The 18,859-nt window shown below is 57.1% G+C and overlaps 2 protein-coding genes across 4 annotated transcripts; both read left to right on the top strand.

Moving 5' to 3' along the window:
- The first annotated feature begins 43 nt into the window (after positions 1 to 43).
- On the top strand, positions 44 to 1,503 carry Wdr83os (WD repeat domain 83 opposite strand). The gene is made up of 4 exons (XM_042670574.1): positions 44 to 153; positions 276 to 381; positions 1,144 to 1,241; positions 1,338 to 1,503. Exons 1-4 carry the CDS (start codon positions 104 to 106, stop codon positions 1,402 to 1,404), a joined length of 321 nt encoding a protein of 106 aa, XP_042526508.1. The 5' UTR covers positions 44 to 103; the 3' UTR covers positions 1,405 to 1,503.
- Positions 1,504 to 2,503: 1,000 nt separating this feature from the next.
- Man2b1 (mannosidase alpha class 2B member 1) lies at positions 2,504 to 18,630 on the top strand. 3 transcript variants are annotated; one of them, XM_042670561.1, is made up of 24 exons: positions 2,504 to 2,685; positions 3,494 to 3,596; positions 3,667 to 3,840; positions 4,012 to 4,205; positions 5,489 to 5,621; positions 6,177 to 6,322; positions 7,564 to 7,675; positions 8,987 to 9,074; positions 9,176 to 9,296; positions 9,569 to 9,647; positions 9,778 to 9,887; positions 10,414 to 10,521; positions 10,943 to 11,059; positions 11,930 to 12,115; positions 13,738 to 13,835; positions 13,935 to 14,052; positions 15,526 to 15,644; positions 15,722 to 15,823; positions 15,973 to 16,060; positions 16,189 to 16,269; positions 16,748 to 16,975; positions 17,544 to 17,699; positions 17,782 to 17,884; positions 18,436 to 18,630. In XM_042670561.1, exons 1-24 carry the CDS (start codon positions 2,560 to 2,562, stop codon positions 18,543 to 18,545), a joined length of 3,000 nt encoding a protein of 999 aa, XP_042526495.1. In that variant the 5' UTR covers positions 2,504 to 2,559; the 3' UTR covers positions 18,546 to 18,630. The 3 variants fall into 3 exon arrangements, with proteins under 3 accessions (XP_042526495.1, XP_042526494.1, XP_042526493.1); XM_042670560.1 differs by having other exon boundaries at positions 7,564 to 7,680; positions 8,992 to 9,074; XM_042670559.1 differs by having other exon boundaries at positions 7,564 to 7,680; positions 8,989 to 9,074.
- Positions 18,631 to 18,859: the final 229 nt, after the last annotated feature.

The following is an 18,859-nucleotide window of genomic DNA, read 5'->3' as shown; positions in this document are numbered from 1 at the left end:
ACGTGAGGGCTCCGGGTGCTACTTTAAAAGCTGTCCCCCCTCCCGCGCGCCGGAAGCTGCCACTCTCCCAGCGGAAGAGGCGTGACCAGGTCGCAGTCTGGCTATGTCCACCAACAATATGTCCGACCCACGGAGGCCCAACAAAGTGCTCAGGTGAGGCCTCCAGTGTCATGGCGACGGGGTTCGCGGCCGTGGGTGTGGGTCAGGGCCGGGCGAAGCGTTTGTCCATCCAGGGGGCCGGGCTCTTCCACTGGTGACCTTTGAACCTGCCGCAGGTACAAGCCTCCGCCGAGCGAGAGTAACCCGGCCCTGGACGACCCGACGCCGGACTACATGAACCTGCTGGGCATGATCTTCAGCATGTGCGGCCTCATGCTTAAGGTGGGCGGCGCCTGAGCGTTCCTGGGCGTGGCTCCGCCCCAGAATGAGCGTGGGGGCGGGCTCGGGAGGAAGCCGGTGACCAGGTGGTGGGGCCTGGGATTGGCTGGGGGCCGGGCTGGTGTGGACCCGACGTGGAAAGTCCCACTTTTAGGAGAAGTGGGAATTGAGGCTGAGCTGGGTACTTGGTGACAGATTGTGCACGGATTGAGGTTTGCTCGTGTGGTGCCAAATATCTGGAATTGGGAACTGAATCCCGCAAGTCTCCACCTTCAGTTAGCCCCTCTGGGAAGCCTGCCATACCAGGCAGAAACCTGTACTTGAGCCGGACGCCTGAGGCTCACGCCTGTAATCCTACTCAGAGGGCTGAGATCTGAGGATCGTGGTTCGAAGCCACCCCAGACAGGAAAGTCTGTGAGACTCTTACCTCTAGTAAACTACCAGGAGAGAGACAGAAAAAAAGCCAAAAGTAGAGCTGTGGCTCAAGTGGTAAAGTGCCATGCCAGCCTTGAGCAAAAAAATCCCAGGGACAGTGCTCAGGCCTGAGTTCAAGCCCTAGGACTGTCACGCATGCATGTGTGCACTCAGGTAACCATACACACAGAGGACTCCCCCAAAAGGGATGAGACCTGAGGGAGTTCTTGGGTGAAGGGGAGCAAGGTTTGAGCTACACAAAGAAGGATCAGTGATCAGGAAGTGGCTGCTGGGGATGTGATTGGTGGCCTGCCTCTAACCTACTGGGCCTGTCCATCTATCTTTCCTTAGCTGAAGTGGTGCGCTTGGGTTGCCGTCTACTGCTCCTTCATCAGCTTTGCCAATTCCCGGAGCTCGGAGGACACCAAGCAGATGATGAGTAGCTTTATGTAAGGGTTGGCCAAAGAGGGAAGGGGTCCTGATTAAAGGGTGGAGGAACCCAGGCCTGTCACCCAGGACTGACTGACACCTCTTTCCTGTCCCAGGCTGTCTATCTCTGCTGTGGTGATGTCCTATCTACAGAACCCTCAGCCCATGACGCCCCCCTGGTGATGTCATCCTCAAGGGGTCACAGTGTGGACTCCCTTTATCCACCTTCCTGGCATAGCCTTTGGCTGTCTCCACCTCTTGCCCTCAGCTGCTGCCCTAGGTATGCTCAGGGCCCCCAGCTGGATGGAGAGAACCTGATTTTTTTTCCCCTGGGGTTCAACTTCTGCTCCATTGTAGAGGGAAAAGCCTTAGGCTTACCATTTTTGCATTCCCTGCCCTGACATGCTGTGGGGGAGACATTTCATATTTCAGAGTGTATTTGTTTTCTGTGGAAAGTGTTGATTAAATAAAGTTTTTCACTGTGGCCGTCCTGTTGTGGCCTCTCTTCTCTTCCTTCGGATACTCCAGTTCCTCCACATAGGCCTGTGTGTGTGTGTGTGTGTGTGTGTCTGTGTGTGTGTGGTCCCAGGCTGAACCTTCTGGTGTTCACCTCTTTATTTCATAAGATACGAAACTGAAGTCAGGCACCAGGGACAGGACAGTGACTCTACCTTAGGGCAGCTAATAGCCTTTCCACCTAAGGAATTAGGACGTTTTTTGTGCCTCCAACTCCGTGTTATGCAGGTGCTCTACTACAGATCTCACCTCCATTCCTACAGTTCATTTGTTGGAGAATAATCTCTACTAACTGCAGGTATTGATAGGAGGAGGGAAGGCTTGTGCAACTCAGGATCTTACCTGGCTAGTCCGGCCCCCACCTGTCTATAAGATCCTGGTGTGCTTCCTAACAAGGAAGGGCTCTGGCCTCGGGCGACCGTTACCCAACGTCCCAGTCCCCAGGAGACGGAACAGGACACTTCTCAGCCCCGGCTTCTAGCCACGCTGGGCGGCTCCAGGACCCATCCCTGACGCTGGCCGGGAGGGACGCCCAGGGTCTCCGTGTGCTGCTCGGTAGGAACGACCAAGGTCCTCCATAGCCCCAGGTCCAGCGAGACACCAAAGGCGGCTCCGCCCCAGCCGCGCTGTCCTCAACTACTGGCTAAGGGGGCGGGCGGTAGCCAGGGCGACGGCCGCGCCACGCCCACCCGTGGCCCCGCCCCCGCCGCTGATTGGCAGAGCCGGGCTCGGGGTGGAGCGTTCCCCCGGATTTACCCGGGCCCGGGAGCCCCTCGGAGGCGGAGGCGGCGGAACGGTGGGCTCGCAGGCCCGGCTTTCAGGATGGCCGCTGGCGGCTGCCGGAGCGCGGCGGGGCCTTGGCCGGACTTCCGCGCCCGGCGCCCGGCGCTCTGCTTCCTCTTCGTGTTGTTGCTGGCGGCGCCCGGCGCTCGGGCCGCGGGCTACCAGGCGAGTGGAGGACCGGGACGGAGCCCGAGTGGGGTCGCGGGGCGGGGCGGGCGGCCCGCGGTGCCGGGCGGGCGGCGGGGCCGAGGGCGGTGCGGCGGGGGGCTCCGGGCTCCCGTCGCCCGGGCCCGGCGCGCGCGCGGGTCCTTCCGTGGGAGTCTCTGCGGGGAACGCGGTGTCCCGCCAGGCCCCAGCCCCGGGGCCGCTCCGGGGCGCCTGTTGCGCACCCGCCTTTCGGCCGGATTGGAGGCGCCCGGCCGCCGCGCCCCACCGCCCGCCTGCACCTGCTGCGGCCGCGGCGCCGCCCTCCGCTGTCCGCTGCATCTCGGCCAAGAATCAGCCTTAGGGTCGTTAGTGAGAAAACGGAATCAGCAGGCCGCGGCTCTGGCCGGCAATCCCGGCTACTTGGGAGGCCGAGGTCTGAGGATTGTGGTTCTGAGCCAGTCTAGACCCGAAAGTCCTTGGTTTCCATGAACCAGCAAAAAGCCGGAAGTGGAGCCGTGGCCCAAGTGGCAGAGCACCAGCCTTGAGTAGAAAAGGCGAGCGAGCGCGCAAGGCCCCAGGTTCAAGCCCTAGGACCAGCATGGAACACATCGAACCCCACGTTACATCCTCGCGCAGGGCCGGCTGCGGCCGTGGCCCCGGGCGTGGACGGGAGCCGCCGGGAGGGCCGCCGGGAGGGCCGGCCGCCTCTCGGGGCCTCGCCGGCTCCGAGCCCGTCGTGCTGGAGCTCGGGCCTTTGCCTGTCGCCTCGCCTGGCTCAGTGCTGGCGGGCCCCTGACGGCCCGTGTGTGTTCGGGGTCCCCCGCAGACGTGTCCCCCGGTGAAGCCGGACATGCTGAACGTCCACCTCCTGGCCCACACGCACGATGACGTGGGCTGGCTCAAGACCGTGGACCAGTACTTCTACGGCAGTGAGTAGGGCGGGCGGCTCTCCCCCCTGGGCCCGGCCTCGGGCTCTTCCCCACGGTGCTGTGTCCACAGTCCGGAACGACGTGCAGCACGCGGGCGTGCAGTACATCCTGGACTCGGTGCTCTCCGCCCTGGCGGCCGAGCCCTCCCGGCGCTTCGTCTACGTGGAGATGGCCTTCTTCTCGCGCTGGTGGCGCCAGCAGACCAACGCAACGCAGGAGACCGTGCGGGACCTGGTGCGCCAGGGTGAGTGCCCCGAGGAAGCGAAAGAGGAAGCGGAAGAGGAGGCTCAGCCGCCTCCGAGGTCTTGCAGCCGTGCCCAGCCGTGTCCAGTCCCAGGCCCCCCTCCCAGCGGGAGCGCCCCCCTCCCCTTCCCAGACCGCGGACCCGCGCTCCAACTCGCGCCTCTTGGCTCAGGACGCCTGGAGTTCGCCAACGGCGGCTGGGTGATGAACGACGAGGCGGCCACCCACTACGGCGCCATCGTGGACCAGATGACCCTCGGGCTGCGCTTTCTGGAGGACACGTTCGGCAGCGACGGGCGTCCCCGCGTGGCCTGGCACATCGACCCCTTTGGCCACTCTCGGGAACAGGCCTCGCTGTTCGCTCAGGTGCAATCCTGACCTCTCTGGGCCTCACCTCTGGCCCGCACTGGCTCCTCCCCGGCCGTCAGGCCCCGCCCTTCCCCTGCCACATCGGCAGGGAGACCCTGGCCTGCTGAGCCCCCCCCCCATGCAGTCCTCCAGTGTCCAGTTGTTCCCTTCGCCCTCACCAGGCTGCCCAGGGGTCTGGTCACCCTCCGCCCGCCAGGACCGTGGTTGCACCCAAGCCGCGTGGCACGCGCAGACCCAGCCTCCTTAATGGGCTGGGGTCTTGGCTGAAGCGGTGGACCGGCTGCTTAGCTGGAGATCCAGCTCAAGCAGTTCACACTCCAGTACCTCAAAAAACAAACGGCCCGATCCTAAAACCAGCTCCCATTCCTGTCCCCTGACCCACCATTCTTAGCCTTTTTTTTTTTCTTTTTGGTGGTTATGGGGCTTGAACTCAGGGCTTAGACACTGTCTCTAAGCTCTTTTGCTCAAGGCTAGCACTCTACCACTGTGAGCTAATTGGAGATAAGAATCTCCTGGGGACTTTCCTGCCCTGGCTGGCTTCAAACCAGATCCTCTAATCTCAGCCTCTTGAGTTGGTAGGATTACAGGTGTGAGCCACCAGAGCCTGGTCTCCTTTCAGCTTTAACTGAAGGACAGGGATGGGTCTGGCCTACTCCCTCTCAGCTGCCCGGCAGAACCTTCTGGTCCTTCCCAAGCTCAGGCACCTTGCCAGATAATGTGGTGCATGCCTGTAGTCCCAGCACTCTTGAGGCTGAGGAGGATCATTAATGTGAGGCTAGCTTGGACTGCATAGCCAGATCCAATCTCAAAAAAGCAAAATGAGAACTGGGCTTTATTCATGCCTGTAATTCTAGTTACTTGGAAGGCCTGCAGTTGTAAGCCTGCCAGGGCAAACATTACTGAAATCCACCTCAAGGAATAAATTAGGTATAGTGTCACATCTGTAATCTTAACTAAGAGAGAGGCAAAGGTAGTTTGAAACTGACAGGGACAAAAAGGGAAGGGGGACTCTACCAAAAAAAGAATGCAGCATCAAAAGGGCCTGGTGGCATGGCTCAAGCGGTAGAGTGTCTGCCTGGCCAGTGCAAGGCCCTGAATTCAGAGCTCCATCCTGCAGAACCAATAACTCTACCCTCACAAAGAACAAAACTCCCAAACTGGAAGCCTCCTAAGTTTCAGTACTTAGTTTCTGTGCTCACATCCACCCTTCCCCAGGGGAACTGGGTGGTTGGAGGCTGGGAGTGTATTGACTCATCTGTCCCCTCGCACCCCACTCCCAGATGGGCTTTGATGGCTTCTTCTTTGGGCGGCTTGATTATCAAGACAAACAGGTGCGGAAGGGAAAGCTGGAGATGGAGCAGTTGTGGAGGGGCAGCAGCAGCCTGAAGCCACCCATGGCTGACCTCTTCACGGGTGAGGAGCCGGTGTGGGGGCAGGGCTATCACAGGGCTCCAAGCAAGGGAGGCTCCTGGGCTTGACTTACTGATCTGTGAATACTGTCCTAAGACCATTAATCATTAAGCGGGTATCCTGCCTCCTGAGAACTCTTTGTACTGGGGCCTGGAGGAGATTGGGATGTTTGCAATAGGAGACTGGTCTCCATCTTGACACGGCCTGTCATCCCCAGGGACTTGGGACGTGGGAGGCACCAGTAGGAGGGAGGTGGCCCAGCCCAGCCAGGGGATGAACTGAAATCCTACGGCTAAAGGAGGCAACGCAAAAGGGGCTAGAGCTGTGGCTCAGGGCGGGAGCGGCTGGCTGGCCAGCGCGAGGCCGCGGGTTCAATCCCCACAGTCATCAAAAGAAACAAGAAATCTCAAATGACTTGTGCCCACGAGCCTCCATTTTCCTTCTGCAGCGGGCCTTCCCGGCGGTGCAGCCCATCCTGGGTGGGCGTGGCAGGCTTTGAGCCCAGGGCAGGCGTGGGGCATGAGCATCTCCCTCCCCTGAACCTAGTGTGGCTTACAGGTGTGCTCCCCAACGGTTACAACCCACCGGACAATCTGTGCTGGGATATACTGTGTGCGGACGCGCCTGTGGTGGAAGACCCCCAAAGCCCAGAGTACAACGCCGACAAGCTGGTCCATTACTTCCTGAAATTGGCTAAGACTCAGGTGACTCCTGCATCCAGGGCTTTGGGGAGGCTGTAGAGCATGCACCGAGGCCTTGCCGCAGCCCGAGGGGTAGGAGGAGGGAGACCAAACGCTACCATCCCACCACCACCGCCACCTCCCTCATGGCGCGTCGCCTTCAGTAGAAGCATGGGTAAAACAGCGTGGTAGCTGGACATGGCGGTGCATGCCTAGAATCCCAGCTACTTCAGAAGCAGAGATGGGAGAATCAAGGTTCAAGGCTGACCAGGGCAAAATTCTGGGACCCTATCTAAAAAAACAAGCTAAAAGCAAAAAAGGGTGGTGGTCCAAGTGGGAGTGGACCAGGAAAGCATGAGGCCTTGAGTCTGTCCCTCGTACTGCTAAAATAACAACAACAAATTTAAAAAAGTTGGGTGATGGCGGCTCATACGTAACCTTAGCTACTCAGGAGGCTGAGATATGAGGATCACAGTTCAAAGCCAGCCTAGGCAGGAAAAGACCATGAGCCAGAAGTGGAGCTGTGGCTCAAGTGCTAGAGCATCAGCCTTGAGTTCAGGCCCCCGTCCTGGCACACAAAACACATACTGAAATACCCCCAAAACATAGCACAGTGATGTAGTGGCCTTAGCTGTGTTATGGGTCCACGAGACCTACTTAAATACCACTGGTAGTGGTTGTTGTTATTGTTATTATTATTAGTTGGTTGGGGGGCTTGAATTCAGAGCCTGGGAGCTGTCCTTGCCTGCTTTTCAAGGCTAGCACTCTTACCACTTGAGCCACAGCTCCGCTTTTGTTGTTTTGAGTGGTTTATTGGAGATAAGAGTCTCATGGGGACTTTTCTACCTGGCTGGCTTTGAACTGAGATCCTCAGATCTCAGCCTCTTGAATAGCTAGGATTACAGGTGTGAGCCACCGGTGCCCAGCCCTCTGGCTGTTTTTACTTATATATTCCTATGACCACGTGCCATATATGCACATACTTCTTTTGGTGGTACTGGGAATTGAACTCAGGGACTCGCCCTTGGGTAAGCCCTGTACGACTTGAGCTATGCTCTCAGTCCCTTAGTTCCTCCCCTATCCCCCTGATAGGGTCTCATGCTTTTGCCTTAATCCATGACCCTCCTACCTCTGCTCCCAAGTAGCTGGGAATACAGGCATGTATCACCAAGCCCCACTCCCCTGTATATTCTTGGCCATGTAGAGAACCAACTAGACATAGGGGGTCCAGGACTCTGGTTTGAGGACTCCCTTCTGGCCTCCAGGGCCAGTACTACCGCACCAAGCACACGGTGATGACCATGGGCTCCGACTTCCAATATGAGAACGCCAACTTGTGGTTCAAGAACCTGGACAAGCTCATCCGTCTGGTCAACGCGGAGGTCAGTGTGCCCGCCCTGTGGTCCCTGTGTGCGCATGTGTGAGAATCACCTTGCTATCCCTGGACCTTTGTAAGTGTCTAAGGTTTAGAGAAAAGGGTGGCTTTGGTTTACAGAGCTGGAGGTGCAGCGTGTGATGGGATGTCCCAGCACTTCTTGAAGTGGTGGGACAGACACATTTTTTTGGGGGGGGAGGAAGGGGCTGGTTCTGGTGCTTGAACTCAGTTTCATGGACTGTCTTGCTCAGGCTGGCTATGAACTGGGATCCTCAGATCTCATCTTCTTGAGTAGCTAGAACTACAAGCATAAGCCACTGGCACCCAGTTGAGGGGCAGTGATTTTAGGCATGAAATTTGAACATTTTAGAGTTCTGGTAACCTGGGGAGAAGTCCTAGACAAGGGTACTGAGTGGGAAGGCTGAGACTGTGGCTCACGTAGTAAAATGCCTGCTTGGCTTGAGTTCAAGCCTTGGTACTGCCCTCCCTCCCCCACAAAAAAGAATGCCTAATGATAACTGTGTATGTGTATGCTTGTATTTGTGTGGAAGTATGTCTACACTTAAAGGAATTCCTTCACACAAATATCTGAGCACCTGTGGTGTACACTTGAGTACAACATGAGCAGAGCAAATATCCTTTATCTCATGGAGGTTACCTTGCTTCTTCCTCTCCTGCAGTTGAAAGACAGACCCCAAGCGGGGCATGGTGGTTCATACCTGTCACCTCAGCTATGGGAAAAGTAGAGGTTGGAAGATTTTAGTAAAGTTGTTGTTCCTACCAGGCACAAAGAGTAAGACCCAATCTGAAAAATAAACTAAAGCAAAAAAGGATTGGGAATGTAGCTCAAGTAATAGAGCAAGCAACCCAGGACTGCCAAAGAGAAAAATGAATAAACAAGCCTCCATTCTGATATAGAATGAGTGCTTAGCATGCTCAATGCCCTGGGTTCTAGACCCAGATCATCCCTGCCTCCCCCCCAAACAGAAAAAAACCCAAAAACCCAACCTAGTTATATTTGAGCCAGGCATAGGTAATTCACACCTGTAATCCTAGTGACTCAGGAGGCTTAGAGCCCCAGTACTAGCATGTCTGCCCACGCTCACGTGTGAGCACACACAAATACACACCTGAATTTCAGGATTGTCTCTGGAATTCTTTAAAGATGGTAAGGTTTGGTTCCACGCGTAGATTCACTTTCACACCTGATCTCTAGTTTGCACCCAACACGTGTATTTAGCGAACACACTCCTGGGAGCAGCGCTGAACACAGGCCCTACCCCGAGGCCAGAGGTTCACATCTGTCTCCCTCCAGCAGCAGGTGAACGGGAGCCGCGTCCATGTTCTCTACTCCACTCCTGCTTGTTATCTCTGGGAGCTGAACAAGGCCAATCTCACCTGGTATTTGTGGGTGCTGTGGGGTGGGCTGTGGGGGCTGGACAGCAGGGGTGTGTGGCAGCCCGGCGGGCCGCGCTCCTGCCCTCAGAGCCCCGGCTGTGCAGGTCGGTGAAGGAGGACGACTTCTTTCCCTACGCCGATGGCCCCCACATGTTCTGGACCGGCTACTTTTCCAGCAGGCCGGCTCTCAAACGCTACGAGCGGCTCAGCTACAACTTCCTGCAGGTGGGAGGGCGCGGGGCGCGGGAGGCCGGCGGGGCGGGGGAGGGGGTGGGAGGCGGGGGGGGGGAGGGGGTGGGAGGCGGGGGGAGGGGGTGGGAGGCGGGGGGAGGGGGTGGGAGGCGGGGGGTGGGTGGGAGGCGGGGGGAGGGGGGCGGGGGGGAGGCGGCGGGGCGGGGGGAGGGGAGGCGGGGGGAGAGGGGGCGGGGCGCGGGGCGGGGCGGGGGAGGCCGGGAGAGGCCGGCGGGGCGGTGCCCAGCATGCCCCCCCTTTCCCAGGTGTGCAATCGGCTGGAGGCGCTGGCGGGCCCGGCGGCCGCCGCGGGACCGTACGGCGCGGGAAGCAGCGCGCCGCTCCGTAGGTGTCGGGCCGCCCCTGGGGTCCCTTCCCGAAGCCCCTGGGAACACACCCCGGCCCTCGCGCGTCTCTCGGGGTCCGGGCGGAGAGTTCTGCCGGGCCCTCACGCTGCCCGACTTCGTGCTGGCAGAGGAGGCCATGGCCGTGCTCCAGCACCACGACGCGGTCAGCGGCACCGCGAAGCAGCACGTGACCGACGACTACGCGCGGCAGCTGGCGGCCGGCTGGGGGCCCTGCGAGGTGTGCGGGGGCGGAGCCCGGAAGAGGCGTGGCCGAGGAGCCCACAAATGCATGAGTGGGCGTGCCTTGGGGCGGTGGGTGGGACTTAGAAGGCCCGTGGGGGCGGGTCCTCAGCAGGTCTCGTGTGTAAGTGGTGGAGGCAGTATGGGCGTGGTTTAGCGCCTGGGAGGGCTTGTGGGGCGGGGCTTTTGAGAGGAACAGCACAGGGCGGGGCCTCGGGAAGGGCCTGCGGGGTAAGTGGTGCAGAAGGTATGGGGCGTGGTTTGCGATGGGATGGGGCCTAAAGGAGCTTATAGGGCTGGGCCTTGAGAGGAGCGGGGGGGGGGGGGGGGGGGGAGGGGGGGGACAGGGCGGGGCCTCAGAGGAGATGAGTGGAGAGGGCGGGGGGCGTGGCCTAAGGTAGCGGAGCTTACAGGGGCTGTAGGGGTGGAGCGGGGCTGGGAACCCCGTGGAGCCCAGGCAGCGGGGCGGAGCTTCAAGGAGGGGGCGGAGACTCAGCTGAGGGCGGGGCTTGGGCTTCTCCCAGGTTCTCATGAGCAACGCGCTGTCGCGGCTGAGCGGCTTCAAGGAGGTCTTCTCTTTCTGCCGGAGCCTCAACGTCAGCGTGTGTCCCCCCAGCCAATCAGCCTCGCGCGTGAGTCCGGGAGGGGTGGGACCCCGGGAGCAAGGCCCGAGGCCCCCCGGGCAGGCAGAGGAAGGCCTGGGCCTGGGGTGCAGAAGATGGGGCGGTGGCATTATTGTATTATTTGCTGTGTGTTGAGCTCTGAGCCTCACGCTCTCATTTGGCTTTTAACGCTCAAGGTTGGCTCTCTGCCACTTGGGCCACGGCTCCACTTTCAGCTTTGTTTTGGATGGTGAATTGCAGATGAGTCTCAGAGGCTTTTTCTGCCTGGGTTGGCTTCGAACCTTGATCCTTAGATCTCAGCCTATTGAGTAGCCTGGGATTACAGGCACCCAGGCGTGTGTGGGTGTGTGTGTGTGTTTGTTTGCCATCTTCTAGGAGGGTTTGAAGAGGATGTGATATGACCCAGGCCCTCTCCCAACTTCCCCTGTAGTTCCAGGTCATCATATATAATCCCCTGGGGAGGACGGTGGACCATATGGTTCGGCTGCCCGTCAGTGAAGGCGCTTTTGCTGTCAACGATCCCGATGGCAAGACTGTGCCCAGTGCAGTAAGCCCACTTTGGACCTCTCCCTGGGCATTCCTCCCCTGGTGCTTATGGAGTCCTCTACCTTGAATCTGTCCCCCTCTCTGTATTCCTCCGTTGTCCCTTAATATCACCCCCTCCATCTTTGGAACATCTTCCAAAGAGTAACCCATCTTTTAAACCCCCCCCTCCCCCGCCCCCACCTAACACACATTTGTGTGCCTATCTGTAATCACAGCACTTAGGAGGCTGAGGCAGAAGGATTGTATGGTAGAGGCCAATGTGGGCTACTAGTTCCTTCCTTCCTTCCTCCCTCCCTCCCTTCCTTTTTTTTTTCCTCTCTTTCATTTTTAATTACTTTTTCTGGCCTGTCTTCTTATATAGCCAAGGTTGGCCCAGAACTTCTAACCCTCCTCCTTTAGTCTCCAACATGCTGGGGATTACAGGTGTGACCAGCTATGTCTTCTTCCTCCCAGGAAATTGCCTTTGACTCCTGAAGGTCTCCTCCCTGACTGCTCAATCCCGATCTCAAGTCTTTCCTTTCTCAATGACTTCTCCCCACGTCCTCATCTGTACCCTCCCTGTAGGCTCCCACTCCTTGGGAATCCTCCTTTTCCACCACCTCCTCCTCTACCGCCTTTTATCCTTCTTCCCTCCCTGTTCTTCCTCCCTTCTATCTGCTGCTTCATGCTGGGGATGAACCCACGGTCTTGGCATGCCAGGCAAGTGCTGTGCCACTGAGCTACACCCCCAGCCTGCTTCTCTTGAAATCTTCCCCTGCCAATCACGACACCTCGATTTCTTTTTCCCATCTACTCCTTGCCCTCCTTCCCCTGTTAAGAGTTCCACAGGTGTTGGCACAGCTTGACTTGGTTCCCTCCTCTCTCACTTAAGGTGGTGGTCCTTCCCGGCTTCTATGATCAGGAGGAACACTCAGAGCTCCTGTTTGCAGCCCGGGTGCCTGCGTTGGGCTTCAGCATCTACTCAGTAGCCCGTGTGTCCAGCCGGAGCCCCAAGGCCCGCACAAAGGCTGTCAGACCCCAGATATCCCAAGGCCAGGTCTTGGTCATCAAGAATGAGGTGAGGGCCTTTTGGAACCCCATTTTCTCTCCATGATTGTGTGTGTCCTTGAGTGATTTGCTGAGTGAGCTTCATCTGAACCTTAGTGTGTTTCCTGGGGCTGTTGTGAGGATCAGGTGTGGCTGTCAGTGATGTTTGACGCGTGTGGCAGAGCTGATGTCAGACTGTGGGGGGGGGGGGTGTAATTTTAGGGCAGAGAGATCAGGGGAGAGCTTCCTGGTAAAGTGACTTTTAAGGAAGGAGATTCGGGCTGGGGGTGTGTGACTGGGCAATAGGTGGTAGGGTAGGTAAAGGGGGCAGTGGAGGCTTAGGGTTGTGGCTCAGAAGTAGGGGGTGTGGTTCAGTAGTAGAGCACTTAGCATATGTGAGGCAGGCCATGGATTCCATTCCCAGCACCCCAAAAACAAAAACAAGAATACACTGTCATAGCCTTAGCATTTTTAGCTGTGTACCTTTTTACCTTCCATAAAAATTACCTAACATGATATTTTGTGATGATGGTGTTAGGAAGACAAGTATAGTCATCTTGTAGTATGTTCATTGATTTTCTATTCAGGTTTTCTTTGGATTCTCTTATCTCTTTTTTATGTGTGTGTATGTGTGTTGTTGGTTCTAGGGCTTGAACTCAGGGTCTGGGTGCTGTCCCTTCCCCTTTTCACTCAAGGCTACTGCTCTTATCACCTGAAACACAGCTCTACTTCTGGCTCTTTGGTGATTAATTGGAAATAAGAGTCTCACAGGGCTTTCTTGCCCTGGCTGCCTTTGAACCTAGATTCTCAGATCTCAGTCTGCTGGAGTTTAAAATCAGGGCTTTGTGCTTGCTAAGCTGCTGTCTCTAGCCCTTCACTGGTTATTTTTGAGACAGGGTCCGGAACCCATCTGGCCTGCACCTGGGCTTGGGTGCCCACTGTAGGCTTCCTGTCATACTTGCTTGACAGGTGAGCACCACCAGGCCTAGCTCCTTCCATGGTGATGGAGACTCATGGACTCTTCTTCCCAGGCTAGTCTGGCACCACGATCCTTCCAGTGTCAGCATCCCCTCTAGTTTAGGATGACAGATGCTCCCTGTGTCTAGCTCTGGGTTGAAAAGGTATCTCTCAAAGGTTTCTTCCCAGACTGGCCTAGAACTGCGATCCTCTTGTTCTTAGCCTCATAAGTTGCTAGGATTATAGGTTTTGTGTGTGTGTGTGTGTGTGTGTGTGTGTGTGTGTGTGTGTGTGTGTGTTGCTAGTGATCAAACCCCAGGCCTCACACATGCTAGGCAATTACTCTACCACTGAGCTATAATCCCATCCCTGCTTCCTTTGGATTCTAAAAGAAGTAAAAATATTTCCATGGGCCCCTAAAAATCTCAAGGGTCCTAATGGGCAGCTCCCGTGTGAAATGCTCAAGCTGGCCGTGGCTTGGAGCAGATGAAGGCTTTGATTGGACTCAGCATGTCACAGGTGTGACATGGCTGCAGCAAGAGGAACCAGGTGTGGGGACACAGAAGTGGGGACCTGCAAGGGCCCCAGTTCATCCTGGAGAGCCATGACTAGATTGAGGATCATGATGAAGGAAGGTTGGAGTTGCCATTGGCTCACATGATGGACATTTCCCATTGTCCACCCTTCCCTGCTCAGTACATCCGGGCTACCTTCAACCCTGACACAGGGTTATTGATGAAGATTGAGAATATAGACCAGAAACTCGTGCTTCCTGTGGACCAAGGATTCTTTTGGTGAGGGAGGACCACCGGGCTGGGGTCATGGGTGGTGGAAGGGTTCACGCAGAGCTGAGATCCTTTATTTGACTCTGCTCTGCTCTGCTCTGGCTGCAGGTACAACGCCAGTACAGGTAACAAGGAAAGCAGGCAGGCATCTGGTGCCTACATCTTCAGACCCAGCCAAAAGAGACCAATGCCCGTGAGCCGCTGGGCCCGGACGCGCGTGGTGAAGGTCTGGAGACAGGGTTGATGAGTGGACATTTGGAGTTGGGAGGGGGTGGGTGTGGTGGTACCCGGAAATGTGATGTGCAAAGGGAGGGTGCAGATGCAGAGAGTTTACATTTCCTTAGAGATGGGGTCAGACCCAGGGGTCTTCTCTAAGGCCAGTGTTCGTAGCTGCTTGTGTAAGAGGCCACCCGGCCAGCTCTGGTACCTCACCCCTGTCATCCTAGCCACTCAGGAGCCTGAGGTCTGAGGACTGCAGATTGAATCTAGTCTGGACAGAAAAGTCCCTAATATTTTGAACTCCCAATGAATCAGCAAAGAGCCAGAAGTGGAGCTGTGGCTCCAGTGGTAAACCAAGCACCAGCCTTGAGCAAAAAAGCCAAATGAGAATGCAAGGCTCTGAGTTCAAACCCCAGTACTGGCTCAAAAAAATAGATAAAGCCAAGTGCTATAAAGCTGGGATCTCAGGATTGCGGTTCACAGTCAGCCATAGCAGGCAAGTCTGTGAGATTCCTACTTCCAGTTAACCAGCAAAAAGCCAGAAGTAGAGCTGTGGTTCAAGTGGTAGAGCACTAGCCTTGATCAAAAAAAGCTCAGGGAGAGCACCTAGGCCCTGGTTTCAATCCCCAAGACTGGCACAATAATAAATTAAAAAATCAGCCGGGCGCCGGTGGCTCATGCCTGTCATCCTAGCTACTCAAGAGGCTGAGATCCGAGGATCACGGTTCAAAGCCAGCCTGGGCAGGAAATTCCGTGAAACTCTCATCTCCAATGAACCACTAGAAAACCGGAAGTGGCTCTGTGGCTCAAGGGTAGAGCACTTGCCTTGAATTGAAGAGCTCAGGACTAGTGCCCAGGCCCAGAGTTCAAGACCCATGATTGACAAAGAAAAAGGGAATGTGGCTTAGTGGTAGAGTGCTCGCCTAGCATGCATGAAGCCCTGGGTTCAAGTACCACATGAAGAGAAAAAGCCAGAAGTGGTGCTGTGGCTCAAGTGATAGAGTGCTGACCTTGAGCAAAAGCAGCTCAGGGACAGTGCCTATGCGGAGTTCAAGCCCTAGTACTGGGGGGGGGGGGGGGGGGGGAATCAAAGAAATAGTTGTCCCAACATTTGCAGGTGTGAGGATTAGATGTAATGGTGGAAATTGGGTGAGTGGGGAGACCCAAGTGCAGTGCTTCAACAGTCCTGCCGGGTTGGTAGGAGTTGACATCTTGGGCTTAGGGCTGTATCCCCACAACTCCTGGCACAACACTTGGCTGCCATTTGTGAAGCCCTGTGTGTGTTCTATTCCCCACTTTAAATATATTACCCCCCCCAAAAAAAATCTACACAGTAATATTGACTGGTGGGAGAGGGGTGGCTGGTTGGTAGCATGACCTCTGACATAGGCCTCTGGGGTTCTTAGAACTGGGTGGGGAGCCTTTGCAGGGCTCTCCTGAGCTAGTGCAGGCTGACTTGCTCTCTCCCCGGTCTTTGTAGACGGCCTTAGTGCAGGAAATACACCAGAACTTTTCAGCCTGGTGTTCCCAGGTGATTCGTCTGTACCCAGGACAGCGCCACCTGGAGTTGGAGTGGACGGTGGGACCCATCCCTCATGAGTGAGTGGCGCAGGCTGGGACTGGGGTGGGGGAACAAGGCCCCGGCAGGCTTAACCTTGCCATCCCTTTGGGCACAGCGATGGCTGGGGGAAGGAGGTCATCAGCCGCTTTGACACCCGGCTGAACACCAAGGGCCGCTTCTACACAGACAGCAATGGCCGGGAGATCCTGGAGAGGAGGTAGGGAGGCTGGGAACCCCATGGGATGGGGGAGGGGGGAGTGTTGGGCCTCCAGGGAGGCGTGGGGATTTGCTGATCACAGGAAAGAGGGAGGGAAGGAGAGAAATGGAGGAGCCCGATACCATATTTGACCAAATCACCCGACCCAGGCGGGATTATCGACCTACTTGGAAACTGAACCAGACAGAGCCAGTGGCTGGAAACTATTATCCTGTCAACAGCCGAATTTATATCACGGTACCCGGTTCCTCATGTAGTCGCCCTGCAGTGTGTGTGTGTGTCTCCCTGTATTCCCAGCCTCTCCCTAATACTAGAGCAGACGGACAGCCCCTCATTCTCCCTTGTCCTTCACTCCTGGCCCCCAGGATGGGGTCACGCAGCTGACGGTGCTCACTGACCGCTCCCAGGGGGGCAGCAGCCTGCAGGACGGCTCGCTGGAGCTCATGGTGAGTGGCTGGTGGCATCCAAGACAGGCTTCTGTCCCCATTGTCTTCCTGCTGGATCTTGGGGTATTCTGTTTTCATGTCAGTACTAGGACTTGAACTCAGGGCCTTGTGTTTGTGCTTGGCACTTTCCCTCAAGGCTGGTGCTCTACTACCGAATCATCCATCTGCTTTGGCTTTTTGCTAATTGGAGATGAGAATTTCTTTGGTTTTTAATGTGCAGACTGCTTCAAACCATGGATTTTCCTCTTATTTGCTTCTTTGTTTCTTTGAGACAAGGTCTCATTCTTGGCCTAGGCTAATCTAGATAGAGCTCAAGATCCTCTTGCCTCAGCTTCCTGAGTGTTGGGATTACAGGCAGGTACTACTACACACACCTTTCCTCTACTGTTTCTCTTGAAAATTCCACAAGCCTTTATTAAGTTTCTGGCCCTGAGATACCCTGGAGATGCTCACCGTGTCCTGGCCACTCTCCGCCCAGGTGCACCGAAGGCTGCTGGAGGATGATTCCCGGGGAGTCGGGGAGCCGCTGCTGGAGCTGGGGAGCGGGCAGGTGGTTCGAGGACGCCACCTTGTACTTCTGGACAGGGTGGGCGGAGCAGCTGCTGGGCACCGGCTTCTGGCTGAGGAGGTGGTCCTGGCCCCCCAAATAGTGCTGTCTTCCGGTCATGGCACCACCTACCACCCTGAGGCCATCCCTCAGACTCAGGTGAGGGGAGGCAGGGCGGTGGAGGGCTGGACTGAAGTGGGACCCCATCTGGCACTTCCAACAAGCCCGGGGGAGACCACGGGCTGCCCCGCCCCCTTGTCTCAGCCCCTTGGACCAGAGCCGCCCCCTTGTCTCAGCTGCGCACTGCGCAGACCTCACCCTGTGTCAGCTCATTGTCAACCTAGACCCGGTTCCCACCCAGCCCTGCCCACACCGCAGTAGCCTCCCCTGTTACCCTCCCCTGCCCAAGGCTGTGCGGCCTGGGCCAGCCCCGGCTCCTCCAGGTCATTTCCGCCCCTTCCTCTGACTTGCACCTGACTCTGACCTGCACGGCGGGGGCTTAGCCTAAGCTAGGACCCCGTTTTCCTAAGTGTGGCTGCGTGTCTCCCTTCAGAGACCTGCCTGGACCTTTTGGTGGAGTCTGGGTCCTGCCTGGGCTAAGCCCCGCCCACCTTTGACCAAGTCCCGCCCCCAACACCCTTCCAACCCTGTCAGTCACACTTCTGAGGGCACCTGAGCCCCGCCTCTCTGCTGAGGCCCCGCCCTGACGTAGCCCCGCCCCCTGCAGTACTCAGGGCTGCACAGGGAGCTGCCACCCTCGGTGCACCTGCTCACACTGGCCCGCTGGGGCCCAGAGACGGTGCTGCTGCGCTTGGAGCACCAGTTCGCCAAGGGAGAGGACTCCTGCCGCAACCTGAGCGCCCCTGTGACCTTGGACTTGCAGGTGAGGAGGGCGGAGGTGCGGCAGAGATGGGAATGGGGCCAGAGAGGGCCAGAGATGAAAACGGCCCATCTGCGTCCCGCAGAACCTGTTCTCCGCCTTCACCATCATCCGCCTGCAGGAAACCACGCTGGCGGCCAACCAGCCCCGGGCCAGCGCTTCCAGGCTCAAGTGGACACCAGATACTGGTGCGGACGTAGGACCTAGCAGGGCTCCTTCCTGGGGTCAGCAGATCCAGGCTGGGGGTTTAAGGGTCACAGGTGGTTGGTGGCTCACGCCTTGTAATCCTAGCCACACAGGAGGCTGAGATCTGAGGATCCAGGTTCAAAGCCAGCCAGGGCAGCAAAGTCCAGGAGACTTTTTTTTTTTCCTAGTTATCAGCAAAAAGCCAGAAGTGGAGCGGTGGCTCAAGTAGAGTACGCTAGTCTTGAGTAAAATGCTGAGGGACAGTGCCTAGGCCCTGAGCTCAAGCATTGATTACCCCCCCTCCTCTAATAGGCCTTGTAGACTAGTAGTGCACCCAGGATTTAAGAGTCTGCCAGTGTGGTTCTGGGATGGTGCCTGCCATCTCTGGGGTCAGTCAGGCTGTAAGAGGAGGAGCTTAAAATAGGGGGGACTAGGGGTTCCTTGGGGTGGGGTGAGGCTGAGGACATATTTGGACGGTGTGGAGGTGTTCAGCCCAGAGGCGGGTGCCTAATGGGGCATCCCAGACTCATCCCTTCCCTCCTGTTCATCACAGGCCCCGTCGCCCACCCCACTCCGCCCGTCCTGGACCCTGCCTCAGTCACCCTGCAGCCCATGGAGATCCGAACCTTTCTGGCCCAAGTGCAATGGAAAAGGGACAGCTAGGGCTGCTGGGAGAGGGGCAGGCCTCCCCTCCTCCCCTAGCTGCTTCCACTCACAAAAGCCATTAAAATGCTAATACTAAGAGCCACGTTTGTAGTGACTGTGTGTGTTGCTTTTCTGGGGGGAGCAGAATGCGTGACCCAGAAAGGGCAGCAAACAGCCTTCACCTTATGTGGGACCGGCTGATGCCTTCATCAGAACCAGGACAAGGAGAACTAATTCCTATTAGGCGTAACAATGTAGGGCATGTGGTCAGACCACGGGGAACGGACTAGGCGGTTACCTTCCCCAAACAGGGAGCATCGGGCAAGGCCAGA

This window comes from Dipodomys spectabilis, unplaced genomic scaffold, assembly GCF_019054845.1.
Source record: "Dipodomys spectabilis isolate Male_0828 unplaced genomic scaffold, ASM1905484v1 ptg000573l, whole genome shotgun sequence".
Taxonomy (NCBI): domain Eukaryota; kingdom Metazoa; phylum Chordata; class Mammalia; order Rodentia; family Heteromyidae; genus Dipodomys; species Dipodomys spectabilis.
Note: the sequence above shows the minus strand (reverse complement) of the source record. Positions and strands in the feature narration are given on the sequence as shown.